Source organism: Phymastichus coffea, unplaced genomic scaffold (genome assembly GCF_024137745.1).
Source record: "Phymastichus coffea isolate CEN01 unplaced genomic scaffold, Cenicafe_Pcof_1.1 PCOF00169, whole genome shotgun sequence".
In the NCBI taxonomy this organism is placed as follows: Eukaryota; Metazoa; Arthropoda; class Insecta; order Hymenoptera; family Eulophidae; genus Phymastichus; species Phymastichus coffea.
Genome location: NW_026706980.1, coordinates 314,368 through 332,288, shown reverse-complemented (window position 1 = coordinate 332,288; position 17,921 = coordinate 314,368). Strand labels below are relative to the sequence as shown.

General features: G+C 58.1%; 4 protein-coding genes across 5 annotated transcripts; 2 read left to right on the top strand and 2 right to left on the bottom strand.

The window, feature by feature from the left end:
- Positions 1-567: 567 nt before the first annotated feature.
- On the bottom strand, positions 568-5,158 carry LOC131673107 (soluble guanylate cyclase 88E). The gene is made up of 11 exons (XM_058950824.1): positions 4,892-5,158; positions 4,487-4,700; positions 4,090-4,363; positions 3,886-4,009; positions 3,684-3,825; positions 3,473-3,599; positions 3,204-3,408; positions 2,975-3,121; positions 2,556-2,916; positions 2,058-2,483; positions 568-2,002 (listed from the first exon to the last, which is right to left on the bottom strand). The coding sequence occupies exons 1-11, from the start codon at positions 5,057-5,059 to the stop codon at positions 1,515-1,517; spliced, it is 2,676 nt and encodes an 891-aa protein (XP_058806807.1). The 5' UTR covers positions 5,060-5,158; the 3' UTR covers positions 568-1,514.
- A 3,680-nt stretch (positions 5,159-8,838) lies between these two features.
- On the top strand, positions 8,839-11,189 carry LOC131673108 (monocarboxylate transporter 3-like). The gene is made up of 5 exons (XM_058950825.1): positions 8,839-9,218; positions 9,299-9,425; positions 9,533-9,712; positions 9,771-10,065; positions 10,126-11,189. The coding sequence occupies exons 1-5, from the start codon at positions 8,999-9,001 to the stop codon at positions 10,885-10,887; spliced, it is 1,584 nt and encodes a 527-aa protein (XP_058806808.1). The 5' UTR covers positions 8,839-8,998; the 3' UTR covers positions 10,888-11,189.
- Positions 11,190-12,175: 986 nt separating this feature from the next.
- LOC131673124 (transmembrane protein 39A) lies at positions 12,176-14,441 on the top strand. Of its 2 annotated transcripts, XM_058950856.1 has the most exons (7): positions 12,176-12,565; positions 12,640-12,996; positions 13,074-13,312; positions 13,383-13,489; positions 13,561-13,813; positions 13,891-14,098; positions 14,178-14,441. In XM_058950856.1, exons 2-7 carry the CDS (start codon positions 12,667-12,669, stop codon positions 14,430-14,432), a joined length of 1,392 nt encoding a protein of 463 aa, XP_058806839.1. In that variant the 5' UTR covers positions 12,176-12,565; positions 12,640-12,666; the 3' UTR covers positions 14,433-14,441. The 2 variants fall into 2 exon arrangements, with proteins under 2 accessions (XP_058806839.1, XP_058806840.1); XM_058950857.1 differs by having other exon boundaries at positions 12,176-12,996.
- Positions 14,442-14,513: 72 nt separating this feature from the next.
- Positions 14,514-17,625, bottom strand: LOC131673123 (regulator of G-protein signaling 7). Its single transcript, XM_058950854.1, has 7 exons — positions 16,860-17,625; positions 16,639-16,794; positions 16,091-16,580; positions 15,794-16,033; positions 15,538-15,724; positions 15,375-15,467; positions 14,514-15,286 (listed from the first exon to the last, which is right to left on the bottom strand). Exons 1-7 carry the CDS (start codon positions 17,230-17,232, stop codon positions 15,221-15,223), a joined length of 1,605 nt encoding a protein of 534 aa, XP_058806837.1. The 5' UTR covers positions 17,233-17,625; the 3' UTR covers positions 14,514-15,220.
- Positions 17,626-17,921: the final 296 nt, after the last annotated feature.

Here is a 17,921-nt window from a genome sequence, read left to right as displayed (position 1 = left end):
GCGGCCGACTCGCTCGGACTGTTTCCCGTCGGAGAGCCTCCTGGTTGCCGGCCATTTCGATTCGCGGATCGGGCTCGTTCGTCGCCGAAATTCAACGCCGATACTTCCTGCTTCTTCGCGCGCTTCCGCGTAAGCCCCCGCCTACTGCATGGATGCGGATGGAGCCGATTCGCCTCTCTCTCGCGGGTCAACTTCGTTGCGCTTCGCTCGCCTGCTAATTTCGAGCCGTTTCTCGTTTTTCGCTTCTCGCGATGGGAGTACGCGTGCACGCGAAAGGACAGGGAGGAGAGAGCGGTAACGGTAGTCGGCCGAGCGAAAAATCTGATCCGGTGGCGCGCGACGAGTTACAAGAGGAGTAATCGAATTTCCAGAGTGCACGCCTGGCAAACCGAACGCGACGAGCGCGCGCCGAAAAGCCAGACGTAGCGAGACGATAAAGAACGGGCCGCGTGCCGGCGACAATTCGCCGCGGCCCGGAGGCAGCCTCGTGCCTCGTAGGCGTGTGCTGCTGGCGATCCACGTCGGGGGGTCGACAGATATCGCGCGGCCAATCCGGAAAAATGGAAAGTTGTACACGCGCCGCCGCCGGCAAGCCGAGGCAATGTCGGCGACTTAGCTTGAAAAATCACCGACGGCCCATTGTCCCGCGCCCATTGCGCTTCTCCTGCAAGCTCGGGATCGTCCGCGGTTAATGCGCTGCCGCTCGTCGGCGATAGATTAATGAACTCGCCCTCGCCCCGCGGCGGCCGCGACCGTGGGTGGACGAACGCCGAGAGAGCGAAGAAAAAGTTAATTCAGGACGAGGGGGTGGTGTTGTCTGCTGGTGGCGGCGATGGTGTCAGTAGACAGGGTCGGGCTATTGAAATGAATGACTCGCCGTGTTTGCGTGTGCTCAGTAACACGAATACATATCTCTTTACTTATTATATCAAAGTTTTTACATCTTATGTGCCGCGGCCTCCTACTTCCTCGTTAATCTTGTCGTTAGAGAGCTCGCCTCCTCCCTGCCTCCTTTTCTGCTCTGCTGATCGTCTTTCCCATCGCCTTCCTCGTCGCGCGGAGCGTTGCCTGCGCGGCGTCCTCGCTTGCTCGCTCGCTCGCTCGCTGCCCGGTTCGTCGCCGCGACGTCGGCGCGCACGCCTACGCGCGACGGCACGGCGTGGTCGAATATTATGCAGCGGCTCGCGCGACGCCGCCCGACGTCGGCTCCACTCTGCTTTGCCGCGCGAAGCCGTACACAATAGAGCACACTTGTCGTGATTAATTGACATGGATACGTCGAGTGCTGGACGAGCTGACTTGCTGCGAGCTGACGGATTTACATTTTCGGCGCTTTGGCGATCGACCACTCGACCGAGCGACTGTCGGCTGCTGTGCGTGCTGGATCCGAGGAATGTGTCTCTCAGGCTGCGGCAAGTGCTGAAAAAGCGAAAGCTGACGTGTGGAGGCTAGGCGTGTGCGTGTGCGTGTGCGGGTGCGAGATGGGGAGAGGGTGGGCAAACGGATTGGCGCGTCTATCCTATGCTGCAGTTGCCACCTCGCGACTTGCCGCCGGTCTTTGGTATGGCAAAGCCGGGGCAGCAGGCCTCGACGCGCGCGGCGGCGACCAGGGCGGTCGGTGCTCGCGGTAGTCGGCGACTCGCGACGCTCGCGTCGGAACTGCTGCCGCCGGCGTCGTCCGGCCGACGCTTGCAGTCGTCGACGAGCGACGAGCTGCTGAGCGTCGTCGCCGAGTCGACGGCGGAGCCGGTGTCCTGCGGCTGTTGCTGCTGCTGCTGCCGCTGCTGCTGCTGCACCAGCTGATTGTCGTGGGCCGAGTGCTGGGACCGGTGCACGCTCACCGACTGCTCGCTGGGGCTGTGGTGGTGGTTGTGCGGCCTGGGCTTGGACGACAGCGAGACGCTGTTGCGATGCAGCCGGAAGTGCTGCTGCGTGTCGGACATGAGGCAGCCGAGCAACTCGCTCGTGGCCGTCACCGCGCCCAGCGAGTTGGAGCGCAGTTCTGCAATCGAGCTGGCGATCAAGGCGCACGCCCGGCCAAACGGCGCGGCTCCTACCTTTCACGGAGAGGCTCTTGGTGGGCGAGTTGGCGACGGACCTGCGCGCGACGTCCTGGAAGGTGACGGGCGAGTAGATGGGCCGGTCGTCGGTGGCGACCGGCTGCAAGCTCGAGAAGGCGGTGATGGCGGCGACGGTGGCTGCGGGCGCTGCGCTCGACTGGCAGGCCTGGCCGGGCGCGGCCTGATGGTTGATCGGCAGCCGAGCGAGCATCCGCACCGTGGCGCCGCTCGGCGACGAGGATGGCTGCTGCTGCTGATGCTGCTGCTGCTGCTGCTGCTGCTGCTGCTGCTGCTGCTGCTGGCCGTCGGGCGCGGCGTGCCGGCTGCTGGCGTGCCACTGCGGCGACTCGTGGATGCAGACGCTCTTGGTGGACGACACGAGGCGCTGCTCGCGCTTCTCCAGCCAGTAGGTCTTCATGGTGCCTGCGAGCGTGCCGGGCGAGACGTCAGAGACGACGGCCGCGACGGCGCCGAGGTCGGCGGCTCCCTACGCACCTTTGCCCTTGACCTGGATCTCGCCGCGCTCCGTGACGCGGTAGGTGGGCGACAGCAGCTCCTTGGTCGACTGCGACACGTGGATCTGCATGGCCTCGGAGGTGGCCTCCATGCGCGAGGCCGTGTTGACCGAGTCGCCGAAGAGGCAGTAGCGCGGCATCTTGAGGCCGACGATGCCCGCGACCACGGCGCCGCTGTGGATGCCGATGCGGATCTGCAGGTGCTCGCCGGTCGTGCGGTCCTTCAGGTCTGTTATCGCCTCCAGCATGTCCAGCGCCATGTCACACACGCGGTCCGCGTGGTCCTTCTGCTTGACCGGCGCGCCCGACACCACCATGTAAGCGTCGCCGATCGTCTCCACCTGCGCGCGCAAACAGCCGCTCGGTCTCCGCCTCGTACTCGCCGCGAGCTTCGGTTACCTTGTACACGTGGTTCTTCTCGGTGAGGTGATCGAACAGCGAGTACATGGCGTTGAGCATCGAGACGACCTCCATGGGGGTGATGCGGCTGCAGATCTCCGTGAAGGTGACCACGTCGGAGAACAGGATCGACACGCTGTCGAACATCTGCAAGCAAGGGGAGCGCGATCGCGCGTTTTCATCGTCGAGGTGAGTGAATTTCGACACCGGCGGCGGGCGGCTCGGAGACCTCGCAAGTGTCGATGGGACTCTCGCCGTTTCTCAGCCGATCGGCCACTTGCTTGGGAATCATCTGGTAGAGCAGCTCGTCGGTGCGCTTCATCTCCTCGTCGAGCTTCCTCATGGACTCCTCGAGCTTCTTACTCTTGAGCTGCTCCTGGTCGAGCGCGAGCTTCAGCTCGACGGACTGCTGCGTGCCGGCGAGCATCAGGTCTCTGCGAATCGGCACGCGGATCGTTAGCTCGGTCGGCGAGTCGGTCGGCGAGTCGTGGGATCAACCTGCTGAAGTCGTGCAGCGAGAGGTCGTTGATGTAGAGGCCGGCGCCAATGAGGGCGTTCAGGTCGGGCATCACCGGGGTGCCCAGGTACATCATCATCTTCCAGTTGTCCATGTAGATCATCTGACCTGCCGGGGGAAAGAGGAGCGCGGGGCGCGATTAGAGGGGCGGCGGCCAAGAGCGCTGGCGCCGCTCGGCGTCGCGCGTCGAACCTTTCAGCCGCAGCGATTTGTCCTCGTTGGAGTCGAACTCGTTGCTGAGCAGCAGCTCGTCCTTGCGGCGGTCGCTGGGCCGCTCGGCCAGCACCGGCTCGACGGACACCAGCTCGAATATGTTGTTGGTCCTGTTGAGGATCTGCCGGGCAAAGAGGCGCATTGGCCGGGGCGCGCGCGCGCGCGAGCGAGGCATACGTACCGACTGGAACTTGAAGGCTATCAGCGGTCTGACCAGGTCGAAGCGGTGGGTGATCTTCTTGCCGACGAGATCGGGCAAGATGACCATGAGCGAGTTGCCGATGCTGCGGACCACCATGTCCGGCCTGCAAGCAGCGCGAGACGGCGAGAGCGGGGGCTGGAGAGGCTGGGGGCGGGGGGCGCGGGGGCCGCACCGAGTACTGACCCGAACACGATGCAGAAGGGGAATATCTCGAAGAGCACGGAGGCGCCGATGGGCAGGTGCTTCTCCTCGCGCGTCATGGCGAGCGAGGCGAGCGTGAAGGCCCGGTTGTCGAAGGTCAGCTGGAAAGTGACGTGGACGGTGTCGAAGAGGATCTCCTCGCCCACGAGCTCGATCTTGAGCTCCTTGTGGTAGAAGTGGCGCGCCACCTCTCTGATCTGGCCCATCGTATAGTATACGAAGCCACGGCGCTTGCTTCTGTAATGCAGAGTCAGTCCTACGAATATCGAAATTCCCGTTGAGCGTGCTCCCTCGCGCTCTCTCTCGCGGTCGCGTCCCTCCGCGGCGGCGGCGGCGGCAGCGGCAGCGGCGGCGGCGGCGGCGGCGCCCACTCGCTCACCTTGTCTCGTCTCGTTCTCGCAGATGAACGACGGCGCCCGCATCCGCGGGTACGAGAACTTGAGGTACTCGTGCAGGTTGTCCAGGCCGTTGAGGAAGTCGCGCACGTGGCGGCCCAGCACCGACAGCACCCGGTCGTAGCCGTACTGGCTGACGAAGCTGACGAAGTGCACGCCCATCTGGTCGAAGAACTCGCGCTCGGTGATGCCCAGCACCTGCGCGCAAGAAGCACAGGCCCCCCCGCTCGGGGTCGGTCATCGAGCGTTGCACCGCGCGAGCGCGCGAGCGCGCAAAGCCGACGAGCGTGATCGCGACGTGAATCAGCGCCGCGGCTAAAAATAGCGCGAGATCGTACGCGCGAGAGCCGAATGGCAAAACAGCAGCGCTGACGCAGGCGCGCGCTCACCTGGATGGCCTTCTTGGCGAGCCGGGGCAGCAGCGTCTCCGGGTAGACCTGGTGCACGCTGAAGCTGGGCTGGTCCACGTTGGCCTGCCGGCGGATCTCCTCCCAGCGGTCCTCGCCGTACACCTGGCGGATGTACTCGGACAGGTTCTCCAGGATCAGGCCGTACATGCTGGGGCTCTGGCTCCGCTCTCGCGGGCGGACGGCGCGCTCTCGGGCAGGCGGGGACAGTCAGCGCCGTTGGCGCGCGGCCGGGGCTCCGCTGCGTTCTGTCGCCTGGTGGCGGCGGCGGCCGCACATCATCCCAGCAGCGCGCGCGAGTCCGAGAGAGAGCCCTCTTCCCTCTTCCCTCTTTTTTCTCCTCTCCGGTTGTTTTATTTTGCCGCTGCCGCTGCCGCTGCCGCTTCCGAATGCAAATCTGGATTGGCTAACGCGCTCGAGCGCGGCTCTGCTCCGTATTATTGCCGGTTGATCGCGAATGTTGGTCAGGTAGCGAGGCGAGGCTCGGAATATGTATGATATCCGCGGCGCGCGCTCCTTATTGTTTCGCCGAGGATGGAAAAAGGAGAAGCGCGCGCGGCGGGGCTTTTATTCGGAGCGGAGCTGGCTCGCGGAGGAGGAGGAGGTGGAGGAGGAGGCGGAGGATCGATGAACCGGCGCGCGCGACTCCGCCGAGGCTGGATTAGCCGGCTATTTCGGCGGCCGAGTCGTCACTAGACAAATATCCTGAAATAAGTCGGGAAAATCGAGAGCACGGCTGGCTCGCGCGCAGCTAAGTAAACTGGCGCGGCCGGCGGCGGCTGCACGCGACGCGGCAGTTTCGGCCGCGGCCGGAACGACCACTTGTTTTCCTTGCGGGAGTCGTTAATTTGGAGGACGGCGCCACCCCGGGGACGCCGCGCGGCGATCGCGCCCTCGATGCAAACGATATCCCGGCCTCTAATGATCGGCTCGGGCGTCGCGACTAGCTGATCCGCCGGGGCTCTCGGCTTGCCTTATTTATCGCACGGCGCGCGCTCCCCCGAGGCGGACGGCGATGAACGAGGGCCGCGCGCGCGATTTCGAATTTCCAGTCAGTGCCGGCTTACCGGCCGTCGTCTTGGATTGCCGTCGCCTTGATTGGCCCGCACGCGCGCCGCCGCCGCGGCGATCGATCGGCCCCGCCGCGTCGCGATCAACAAGTAGCGCGGCGCGCGGACCCTCGCCGAGGAGCGGCCGGGCCGAGGGCCGCGAGCCGCGCTTGGCCTACCTGGTGTTCAGCGCCGTGCGGCGTGTCGAGTCGCTGCGCCCAGATTTATGACGGCGATGGGGCTCTCGGGTTTCGCGCGGCGCGGCGCGCTATCGATCGGCCGCGTGCGCGCGTCACGCACTCGGCGCGAGGGCCGCCGAAGACCTGCTCGGCTGCGCGCTCGCCGCCGCCGCCGCCGCCGCCGCCACGGCCGCTGTGTCAAGTGGCACGTCGGCGCGCGCCCGCACAAAAAACCCACGGAAGGGGGAGAATAATAGTCCCTAATGCTGGCCGCCTCTCGCACCCCCCGGCCCTGCCCCTCGCCTCCTCCTCCTCGCACGCCTCGCCGTCGTCGCCCTCGTCTCCCTCGATCGCAGAGGCGCCACTCCGCTCTCTCCCTCTGCGTGTGTTTGGCCTAGGTGTTTGCCTAGGTGGGAAGGGATGAGCCTGTCTCCCCTTTCGAGAAGCGTTTGGGCTGGCCGCACGCTCTGATTCGCGCGGGAGCTATCTCGCAGCGCCGATAATGTACGAAATTGCGAGGTGGCGCGAGCACGCGTACCCAGCGCGGTTCTTTACTACGCGTACACGGCTGGCCCACATTCGCCGGCACGGGGACGAGCAGACGGAGCTTGGCCTTTCCACTCGCTGGATCTGGATCTTCTCGGGTTGCGAGAACTCGCCACTCGAACTCCCCGCCGCCCGCTAATTTTTGTCTCCCGTCGTTCGGCTCCGAGAGGGCCGGTGCGCCCGAGGGGCAGGGGGGGGGGCTCGAGGACGCTACGAGTAGACCTTGAGACACAACCACTTTCGGGATGGCTAGAAATTACTGGGATGAGAGTTTATCTCGTCTGTTTTCTTTCCGGCTACTCTATGGACCTACCAAATTTCATTTTCGTGGCCGAGAACATTTTTCGATTGGTCCTCGACCGAACTGCCAGTGTTGGACAACTGACTCATCTTCTTACCCGACAACTTGCAAACAGCTTTATATCAAAGTTAGTTGTAGCAAACTTGTTCGATCTTCGTGCGATTATGATATATATGTGTGCGTACACATCCTTATTACTTTGACCGTTGACGAATGAAAGCTTACAACCAAACGATCGGTCAGGCTCTCTCTGTCTATTTCCGAGAGTGGACGGCCAAGCCTACAAGGACGATGATCGGCGTGCTTTTAATCCCGGCATCCGCGGCGTCTTCTTACTCGACGGCCGTGGCCGTGGACGCAGCGGGCCTCGTGAAAAATGGCATCACGCGCCGCTTGGTTTAAAGCCCGAGCCGCGGCGCGTGGCTCCGCGAGTACGGAGGTCGTTCGCGGAGCCGCGAGAGAGTGGAAAGATAACGAGCCGACGCTCTCGCCGGAGCGCCGGCGCGCGAGCGTTACGAAATACGGGAGAGCTCTTGCGAGGCTGTTCCGCCTTCTTTCGATTCCACGGCGCGATCGGGCCCGATGCGTACGCGCGAGCGAGCGTTTCGCCGGAGCAAACAATTACGCGGAGCGCGCTCGCGGAATGCAGCGATCGACGGCGCGCGAGCCCGACGAGCGGCCGGCGGTCGCGTTGGCCGACGCGGCTCGGTTGCGGGCGACGCGGATGGAAAAAAACCCGCGCGAGCGTGCCGACTGTTAATTAATGCGCCTCTTATTGCGCAGCAGATTAGGCGGGCTTAATTGGGCGTGAAATCGGGCAGCGCGGAGCGCGCGGGCTTGTTACGATCGACTACGCTTGATGCGGTCGTCCGAGCAACGTAGTGCCGGACGCTCAACCATGCCGCCCTAGCTAATTAGCCGACGAGTCGCGACGTCCGCGCTCTTCTCGCCGCTTATCGCCCGTTTGCGATCTGTCGCGGCGCTCTCTCGGCGGCGCGGTCAAACGGAGCGCACGGCCGAGCCGCAAGCTTTTTCACGTTGCTCTTTCCCGCGGCGACGAGCGGTCCGGCCGCAGTCAGCGCGCGGCTGGCATCGCTGATCCGACCCGTCGTCGCGCCGCAACCTCGCCGCAGCGCGATCCGTTGCCCCGCCACCGCCACCCGCCCGTCGCCCCTCGCCACACCCCGCACGCGGCGACGAAAATTTCGCGGCGCGGCGATAACGGCGCGCGCGGCGAGAGCCGCGCCGGTGTCGCGCGTCGTCGTCGGATGTCGCAAGCGCGGAAAAGTTTCGCTGCTTGCCGCCTCGAGACTCGTGATCCTTGTTTCTTTGCACCGCGGGCTCATCGCGATTTCTCTCTTTTTCTCTCGTTACCTGTTTTGCTTCCTCTCTCTCTCTCTCTCTCTCTCTCTCTCTCTCTCTCTCTCTCTCTCTCTGTTGTTTCCTTCTTTTCTTTTCTTGCTCTGTCGAGAGGCCACGCGAGCACGCCGTGGCGGTGGCAGCGGCCAACACGTGTCTCGCGTACGCGCGTCAGATCGTACGCGATTTGTTCTACTAGCTCGGTCGCTTCGCGAGTGTTTGTCGTCGCGCGCGCGCGCTAGACCAAGGCGCAATCGGCGACATTCCGCCGCTCGATTTCGACATCCAGTACGCGGGGGAGGAGCGAGCGGCGGAGCGTGAATTACTTATGACTTAATTGATTGCGCGCCGTCAGCCACGGGATGAGGACAAAGCGTCTCGACAGTGCACAAAAGAGCAAAAACTGGAAGCGAGAGAGAGAGAGAGAGAGAGAGAGAGAGAGAGAGAGAGGAGCACAGAAGCGTGCTTCTGTTCTGTTTGATCAATCTGGTGTCAGCGTACTGATAAGACCCGCGCGTCCTTTCCGACGAGGCGCGAGTATAAGAGGCGCGTACGGTTCGGTCGAGGAACTTTTCCGCGGCACGCGCCTCCGGCGCGACACGACTCGGCGCGAGCTTTCTGGCTGTCGAAGCTGTCGACGGAGAGGAGCAGCGAGATGACCGCCCTCGGCCTCGACAAGCGCATGAGGCTGGCCGCGCCGGACGGCGGATGGGGATGGGTGGTCCTGGCCGCCGCCCTCGTCGTCAACGTGCTCATCCCCGGCACCGCCAAGTCCTTCGGCGTGCTGTTCGTCGAGTTCGTGAGGGTGTTCGAGGCGTCACCCACGCAGGCGGCCTGGATTCCCGCTCTCTGCTACTTCCTCTACAGCTCTCTCGGTACGACTCGCTCTCTCTCTCTCTCTCTCTCGCTTTCGCTCTCCGTTAACCGTCGCTCCGCTTTCTGCCGTCGCTCGCAGGGCCTCTCTCGAGCGTGCTGTCGACCAAGTACTCGTACAGGAGCGTGTCGCTGGTCGGCGGCCTGTTCGCCTCGAGCGGCTTGATGCTCAGCTACTTGGCCAACTCGGTGACCTATCTGTACTTCAGGTGACTGCTTATAAGCGAATATTGCGTAAGAGGCGGCGCGCCGCCACGTACTTCCGCGGGCATCGGGCAAATTAAGACGAACCGCGTTTGGCTTGTGCTGTGCGCAGCTACGGGATCATGTTCGGAATCGGCGCCGGACTCTGCTTCCCCGTGACCATCTACATCGTCAGCGAGTACTTCGACCGGCTGCGCGGCCTCGCCACCGGCATCACCATCTCCGGAAGCTGCATCGGTTCGGTCATATTGCCGCCCCTGCTCCAGTGGATGATCCAGCAGTTCGGCTACAGGTAAGGCGCGCCGGCCGGGGCGCCGATCCAAGCGTTCACGCACGCGGCGCGCTTGCAGGACGGCGGTGCTGATCATGGGCGGCGTCCTGCTCAACACCGTGGCGGTGGCGCTGCTTTACCACCCGGTGGAGCGCCACATGCGGCTCGTGGCGGACGACGAGCCGGACAAGCGGCGCAGCCGGCAGCCGGCCGGCGTCGACAAGGAGTCGGCGGTGGAGGCCCAGCCGCCGGCGCCGGCCTCCTATCTAGCCTCGCACCGCAGCAGCATCGTCTCGATGGTGGGCTGCGTCACGCTGGACCCGCGCCGCGGCTCCAGGATCAGCCTGTCGCGCCGACTCGCCAGCAAGCAACACGTGAGTGGCCTCCTCCTGCTGCGATGCGCCGCGCTGACGTGCGCCCGTCTCGGTTTGTAGCAGTCGGCGCTGGAGGACGCGGCGGCGGCGGCGGCGGCAGCGGCGGCCGGCGGCAAGGAGGCGCCCGCCGCGCCCGCCGCCCCCGAAGCGGCCAGCGAGGAGCGCGCCGACGACGAGCGAGTCGAGGGCGCCGAGCCGGTGGTCGACTGCCTGGGCCAGCTGTCCATCCTCAGGGACCCGCTCTACCTGGTGATCCTCGTGTCGAACGCCGCCTCGTCCATCACCAACACCAACTTCATGATCCTGCTGCCGGCGTACGCGCTGTCGCGGGGCCACTCGGTGGACTCGTCGGCGCTGCTGCTCTCGGTGGTCTCGCTGCTCGACCTCGTCGGGCGCTGCGGCGGCGCCGCCCTCTCCGACATGAACTTCATGCCCAAGCACTATTACTTCGTGGCGGGCCTCGGCCTGAGCGGCCTAGCGCTCAGCCTGCTGCCCGTGGCGGCCGTCGGCTACGCCCAGCTGGCCGCCCTGTGCGCCCTCTTCGGCCTCGCCTCGGGCCTGTACATCGGCACCACGGCCGTCGTGCTCGCCGACATGCTCGGCCCCGAGCGCCTCACCGCCTCCTACGGCATCTCCCTGTTCGTCAACGGCGTCTGCCAGCTGGCCGGGCCGCCGCTCTGCAACCTCGCCTACGAGCGCCTCGGCTCCTACCAGGCCATCTTCACGGCCCTCGGCCTCGTCTCCGTGGCCGGCACTTGCCTCTGGTCCATGCTGCCGCTCATCCGCAGGCTCAAGCGCCGCCAGCCCGCCAGTCCCGCCTGATCCGGCTCGCCCTCGTGTCGCTTCTTGTACATATGTTCCAGCTAATTTTAGACCCGCTAACGCACAATTGTGTAAATATAATTACGCCACGATATATCATGTAAATACGCTCGCGACAACTGTAGCTACGCGCGTCCGCGTTGCTCGGATTATCTAATTGCGTTCGAATGCCTGTCTCACGGTCGTCACTACACACACGATCCGACTCGCGATATGCCGACTCAAACATGACTACCTTCTTCTTCTTCTTCTTCTTTTTTTCTAATAAAGGTCTATTTCGTCGATACTTGTGCGTTACTGTTGTTTAACCCAATTCCACGCACGACGCATTTTACGGTTTGGCTTTTCCAATAGCAATATCAGCGTGATTTTTCACCACAGAAATTTCTGCGTAAAATCGAAACAAGTAACAACTTTTTTTCCAAGCGCGGAAGGTGAATAATCATTTGGATGAATAGGAGTCACGGCGGGTCAAATTACGTAAGAACAGCTATGTTTTTCAGTCACCGGACCTTGATATCTTATCTGCGTATGACGCGCCGTGAGACGGGCGCGAATCTAAAGGACAACAGACCTGTAAACACCACAGCAATTTGTAACTCTGTCCGGAGGCATCTTCAAGCGTGTCACCTTTCAAATTCGTGATCAGAGCGTCTAAATATGTACCTAAAAAGAACTTTATTTGGTGAGTGACTAAACCTCAATCGGCTACAGAGAACCCCCCGCCCCGCCCCGCCATACACACACACACACCCCCCGGTAGCGCCTAGACCATTTGATGCGCGCATCGCTTTCGAGTCTCGCGTATCAATTTGCTCTCGTGTTCAAATAACGCACGATACAAAACTGTTGGTAAAGCCATAGCAAAAATAGTAGCCGTCTAGTCAGTGGGACTATAATACATCGTTTTAGGTTTCTCGAGTGAATTCTATTCTGTTTCTCTCGGCTCCGTAAATCTAACTTTCATAGAAAGCACACTGCTACTATTAAGCGGATCAACAAGCAATCATTATATCTCTTAGGCCGCGAGTTTACAGAGAAAACACCTTGGTCGAATCCGCCTTCGTGCGCTTACGATTTTGTCCGTCAAGGCATAATCAATTGCACAATTGCTTGGCACCGCGTTAATTTCACATTCCAAAGAAACTTGCTTGACAAAAACCCAAAGAAATCAACGCGCATAAAGAATAATTACGACAAATCATATCGAATAGATATGAAAATATCTTACGGACTCGTGTCCTCTCCAAAATAACACAAATGCTTCGCATCACAAATGATTCACACGACTGTGCGATCGTCTATCAACTGCCTATCGATATATCAATTCAAGATTCTACAAATTATTTTCATTTCTGATGATCTTTTCAATTTCTAATTTACGCATGCGTTTTGGTTTATCGGCGCTCGAACAGAGATCCGCCGCCATCTAGTAGAGTAAAACGTAAGTAAAGCAATAAAAAGGGCAAAAAGGAAAACAACCAAATAGGTTAGAAGAGTTTGTTTACTTTTGAAGAAAAAAAGCCAATAATCTAAAAAGTTACTGCAATTGCATCGTTGTTCAAACAGTAAGGATAGCAATAATTGAAGCGATTTCGTGTTCAGTTATGGCAAAAGTTGCATCCTACAATCAGTAAATTGATGAAAAAACAGTATTGCCATATTTCATATCAATACTGTAAGCTATGAAAATTCGAATAAACATTCTGCTGTGGTATATTATATTGATTGTAAAACAATATTGACTCGAAGGAAATGAAATGAAAATAAATAACGGCGATGGCTGGTGGACGTCGATGGACTGGAGGACGTAATGTGACGAATACGCGGTTGCCAGTAAGCAATGCTAATAATGCAGTATCTACAGCAAACTCATGTCCAGCTTCTCAATACAGCAGTATCGATGAGAAAAAGAATCTTGGAGATTCATTGTCGTATGGGCGCACACCAGCACCAAAGCATGTCCCTATACCAACTATTCCGACCGATGGACAGCTCCACTTTGAAGTTCTTTCCCTTTGCACATGTCTTGTTGCTTCTTCGTTACAATTTCTCAATTTGTACAGGACTGTCTGGTGGTTGCCACAGTCATACAATGATTACAGTATGGTAAGCAATATCTTCTTTTGTTCACCTCCATACAAAACCACACAGCTTAAAAAATTTATATTCTTTTATTTTTTCAGAACTCTTATTTGATAGATCCATTTCTTATAATATTTATTATAACTATGGCGTCCAGGCAATTTTTTTATGCACTGTTGTGTAAATATTTGGAGATTATTGCATCACCTCGGCTAGCGCCAATTGCTCAAAGAGTAACGAGGATATTTCTTTTAATTATTATTATATTTATTCTTGTTTGGTGTCTGTACCACATGAGTGAGAGACATAATTCTATCAAAGTTTTTTACCTTTGCTACCCGTAAGTATTTCAATTTTATTCAGAATTGTACATCTTTATTCAACTAGCTTAATGTCTATTCTGTTATTAGCATATCTGTCTATTTTTTAATGTTTGGAGTTCATATAGGACCTTTTTTTGACACATCCACTGCTCCATTGTACATCAAAGAAGACAGGAAAACTAAATTTATATTAGGTATGATTATAAAAGTTGAATATTATTTACAATAACACATGATACAATATTTATTTAAAATAAAATTTCAGACAAACCACTTCACAACTGTTCATTGAATGCTGCAGCAATTAGGGCAGAAGTGGCAAGTTTAAAATCAGATTTTAATCATAGATTGAAGAGGGCTCTATTTACTTCTTCTGGAAATGCTTACCTGTGTGGTGTTGCACCTGTGATATTTGTTCCTCAACAATTACATTTTGATCTTACCTGGATTGTACAGCACATTCTTATGATTTGGCTTGGCAGTGTGGGTACTCATTTCACCCAAACATTTCCAGTCAGGTGAAGATTATACTTTTAAGTGTACGTACAAATGTAGAAGATTATGATTTTTACATAAATATTTCTAAAAAATGTAGGTATTGTGATGTTTTGCACCGAAGTGCACTTCATCTAGGTAAGTGGACAAAGGTTGATAACAAATATGCCCACTTGAGTGCGCAACCCTGGAATGATGCTGTTTTATGGTCTCATGGATCGGTAGTAAGATACAATAATAAAGTTTATCGTTCAGAGGGCCTGTGTACAACGGCTGAACCAGGAAATTCAAGTCACTACAGATTTTATGTGAGAGGATTTCCAAAATATTAAATATTTATTTTAGATGTTGAGACATGCTTTATATTCATTTTTTATGTATTTCAAGATATTATTTGGGAACCCCATTGTTCTACAGTCTTCGTTACTTGCCTTGGTTTTTGGGCTTGTTCTCAGTCAGCTTATAATACTGTTTCGAACAACAGAGTGGTACAAGATATTGTCCATGAGTCTTTTGGTAGTAACAAATTACAATACACTCTTCAGGCTGACAAGAGACTACTTTGTGTGTTGGAAGGTTTATCGTGCAGAGCAAATAATACAAGAGAAAGCGCAAGTTGCATTGTCAAACAGCTCTCAATAAATACAAAGGTAGTAGGAAAAGCAAAGATTGAACAACATAATGAAAAAATAAGTAGATTTTTATTATATCCTTTTTTCCATAAAATACACCTTATAAACTTAACGAGATTCAACATAAGGTTGTAAAGTAATACTATTAATACATGAATGATAGAATCCCAACTCGAATAAATATCTATACAAATACTTTCTTTTCTAGTTATCATTAGTTTTTAAATTGTTAAAGATGATTGAATTACAGAGTAAGAAGTACAACTAGTTAGAACATCGTATTGTGCTTTGTTTTGATAGCGAGCCTGCTCGTCTTATTTAAATGCATCAATTCCTTGGAAAAAGAGTTTAACAAAAATAAGGATTTATTTTTGCTATTGTACATCATATAGCTTAGACATAATCGTTTACCTAATGTTCGTATTTTACTCTTTTATTTTTTCTGTTCACTTAATCTTATTATACACATGCAAGACAAAAAATATATATTTGTGTCATGTTTGTGCCTCTTGTGGGCAAACTCGACCGGAAAAAATTGACGTTGAATATGCTTTTTAATCAAGTATACGTAATATCAACTGTGTTTGTTTTTGTAAACGACATTGCGCTTGTAGTGTTTGGCAGTTCATAAGAAATTCCAGTGGGCGCGAGTGCAGGGGTAGTGCGCTGATAGACCGGAGAAAGAGTGGGTAGATGGATGACAGAAGAAACAAAAGTTTACAGCTGCTCGTTCCGTGGCAGGAAACGCGTATATTGTTCTCATTTGACAGATGAATTGGCGTGCGTTTGTTTTGTCAATTAGACAACTTGCGTGTCTTTGCGTGCGGTGAACGAGACGATCGATCGGATCCCTTTAACGGATGTCTAAAAATAGCGTGATCAATGTTAAATGTATATTTGTCGATTGCAACGGCTCAGCCTCTACACACCGTCAAGGCAACGAGACACTCACCTTTTTCTTGGAGACGTTGAGAAAGTCTTTGTACATGTCGGATCGCAGGTAACGAGAGTACGAGTCGCTTTTCATCAGGTGGTAGACATGCGCCTGAAAGTCGGAAGAGAAACAATGAAACGCAGATAGAACGCTCGGACGGGCAGGAGCGACGAAGTCATACCGCCGCGATGTCGTAGGACCATTGATCGGGATTCTCGATGTTCTTCTTGGTAGCCTCGAAGGAGCGCGAGTCGACGTTTATCGGGCAGCTGGCGTCGGGCCCAAGGTACTCGTTCCAAATGTCGGTGACCATCTGGGCCACGTGTTTGCGGGGCACGGTTTTGAGGTCGCGGACCGACTCCCAGAACCTGGGCAAGAAGGGCAAGATGAGAACAGCGGCGAGCTGTCGGGGGCGAGCGAGCCGAGGGCGCACGGACTTGAGATTCTCGCCGCTGAATTCCTTGTCGAGGAAGCGGATGAACTGCTCCCTGCCGACGGGGTCCTGGAGCAGCTCCTGCAGGCTGAAGGCCCAGCGTTTGACGCGCCTGGCGGAGACCTCCTTCGGCAGCTTGTCCTGCTCCCACATCTCGATGCTGTCGGACACCCAGGGGTTGGGGTATTCGGGCAGCGTGAAGAAGGGGTCGTACTCGGCGTACTGCTCGAAGTAGCCGATGAGCCTGCGGGCGGCGAGGCTTCTTAGGGCGGGCTCGGCCGAGGGTGGGGAGCTGACTTACGCCTCGGCGACCTTGGACAGCTTGGTGATGCGTCGGTCGAGGCGCTGCCGGAGCAGCGCGATCTCGCTCCGGAGCTCGGCGGGCTCGCGCTGGCAGTGGATGCTGCGCCGATACTGCGACGGCTGGGTGGCGGCGAAGGCCGAGTGCCTGCAGGGCATGGTGGCGGCGGCGACGGCGGCGGCTGTGGTGGCCTCGGCGCTCGGCCGGGCCTGCTGCTTGCGGCAGACCTTCTTGATGTCGAGCTCGGTGCTGTTGACGCAGCCGGGCATCGGCCGGTGCACGTCCCAGAAGGCGCGCTCCTGGCTGTCGAGGACCTTGCGCTCCAGCTTGTCGCGCTTCTTGTCCGCCTTGTTCTGCGCCTCGGCCTGCATGAAGATGAACTCCCACTTGCGCGAGAAGAGCTTCTGCAGGCGGGCCAGGTAGTCGGCCTCGTAGTCGGCCAGCTCCAGGCGGGCCTTGTGCTGCATGGTGCGCTTGCACAGGTAGACCGCTGCGAACCGTTGGAAGCGCTCGTTAGTGGCGGTCGGGGGCGCCGAGCTCGCGCCTACCGTAGTCTGTGTTCTCCGGCTCCCAGCAGTTGGACAGCCAGAAGTAGGGCGTCTGGAAGCGGTAGAAGGTGTTGTCGTTCCTCACCGTCAGGTTGTGGTCGTCGATGGGAAAGAAGTAGCCGTGGGCCGCCATCAGGTGGGCCACGTGCAGCGCTTCTGCGAATCATCGGGCCAAGGTCAGCTGGTCCGGGCCCACCCGCCGCGCGCGACGCCTGGCTTACCTTGGTCGTCGACGTCCATGTTCTTGACCATCCAGGCGACGAGGTCGCTGCCGGTGAAGATGCAGGGGATCTTGCTCATGAAGCTCTTGACCGTCTTGACGGGCACCCCCGTCTCGTCGTGCATCATGCGCTCGACGATGGCCTCCATCTTCTTATAGGTGAGATAGTTGGGCGAGTCCTGGGCGACGGGCGCGGTGAGGGTGGCCGGGTGCGCCTGAGCCGTGAAGGCCAACGAGGGCGGCAGCAGGCCCTTGAGCCCGTCGCCGCCGCTGGGCCGCCTGCCGCTAGCCTGCTGCTGGCCGCCCCCGCCACCGCCGTCGCCGCTGCTGCTGCTGCTGCTACTCGACTTGTCACCGCTCATGGCCGTTACCATGACGAGCCGCGGCGCGCCAGCTGCGCAGTTTCCGGGTCAAGGCCTGGGCTGCCCGCCGCCGCTCGCCGAGCCTCGGCCTGCCGCTGCCGCTGCCGCTGTCCAACCTCGGGCGCGCGAGCGCGCATCGCTCGCGGCCCAGCCGGATGCTCGCGCGACGCCGCGCCTGCCTGCTTGCCGACGACTCGCTGCTGCTGCTGCTGTTGAGCACGGGAGGAGCTTGCGAGCGCAGCGGGAGCCAAGGTCGCGGCGGTTGGCGCGCTGCTGGCGACACTGGCTGGACTGCCAGCGGGCTGGCGCCGTTGCGCACTCGCCAGCGCGATCCACGGCCGCGGGTCAGCGCGACTGCGCCCCAGCGCCACTCCGCTCCGCGCAATCGCCGCCCCGCGCACCCGCCTCCCCGCCCGCCAAAGAAAAGCCGAGCTCTCGTGTTTTCGAGGATTTATTGTCGCCGAGCGATTACAGCTTGTCAGTCGAGGGCTCCCTCGGCCACGCTGGCCTGCCAACGGAAGCTCGCGATCGTGTACGTGCCGTCCGAGTAGCGACGCAGCCAGCCGCGCTTCACGGCCGCGTCCGCTTGCAGCAGCAGCTCTTTCTCCAGCAGCTTGCGCTCCCTCTCCACCGGCAGCCTGCGCTGAAAGTGAGTCAAGAGCAGCTGCAATGGCACGCGTGCTCGACTCTTTTCCAGCTCC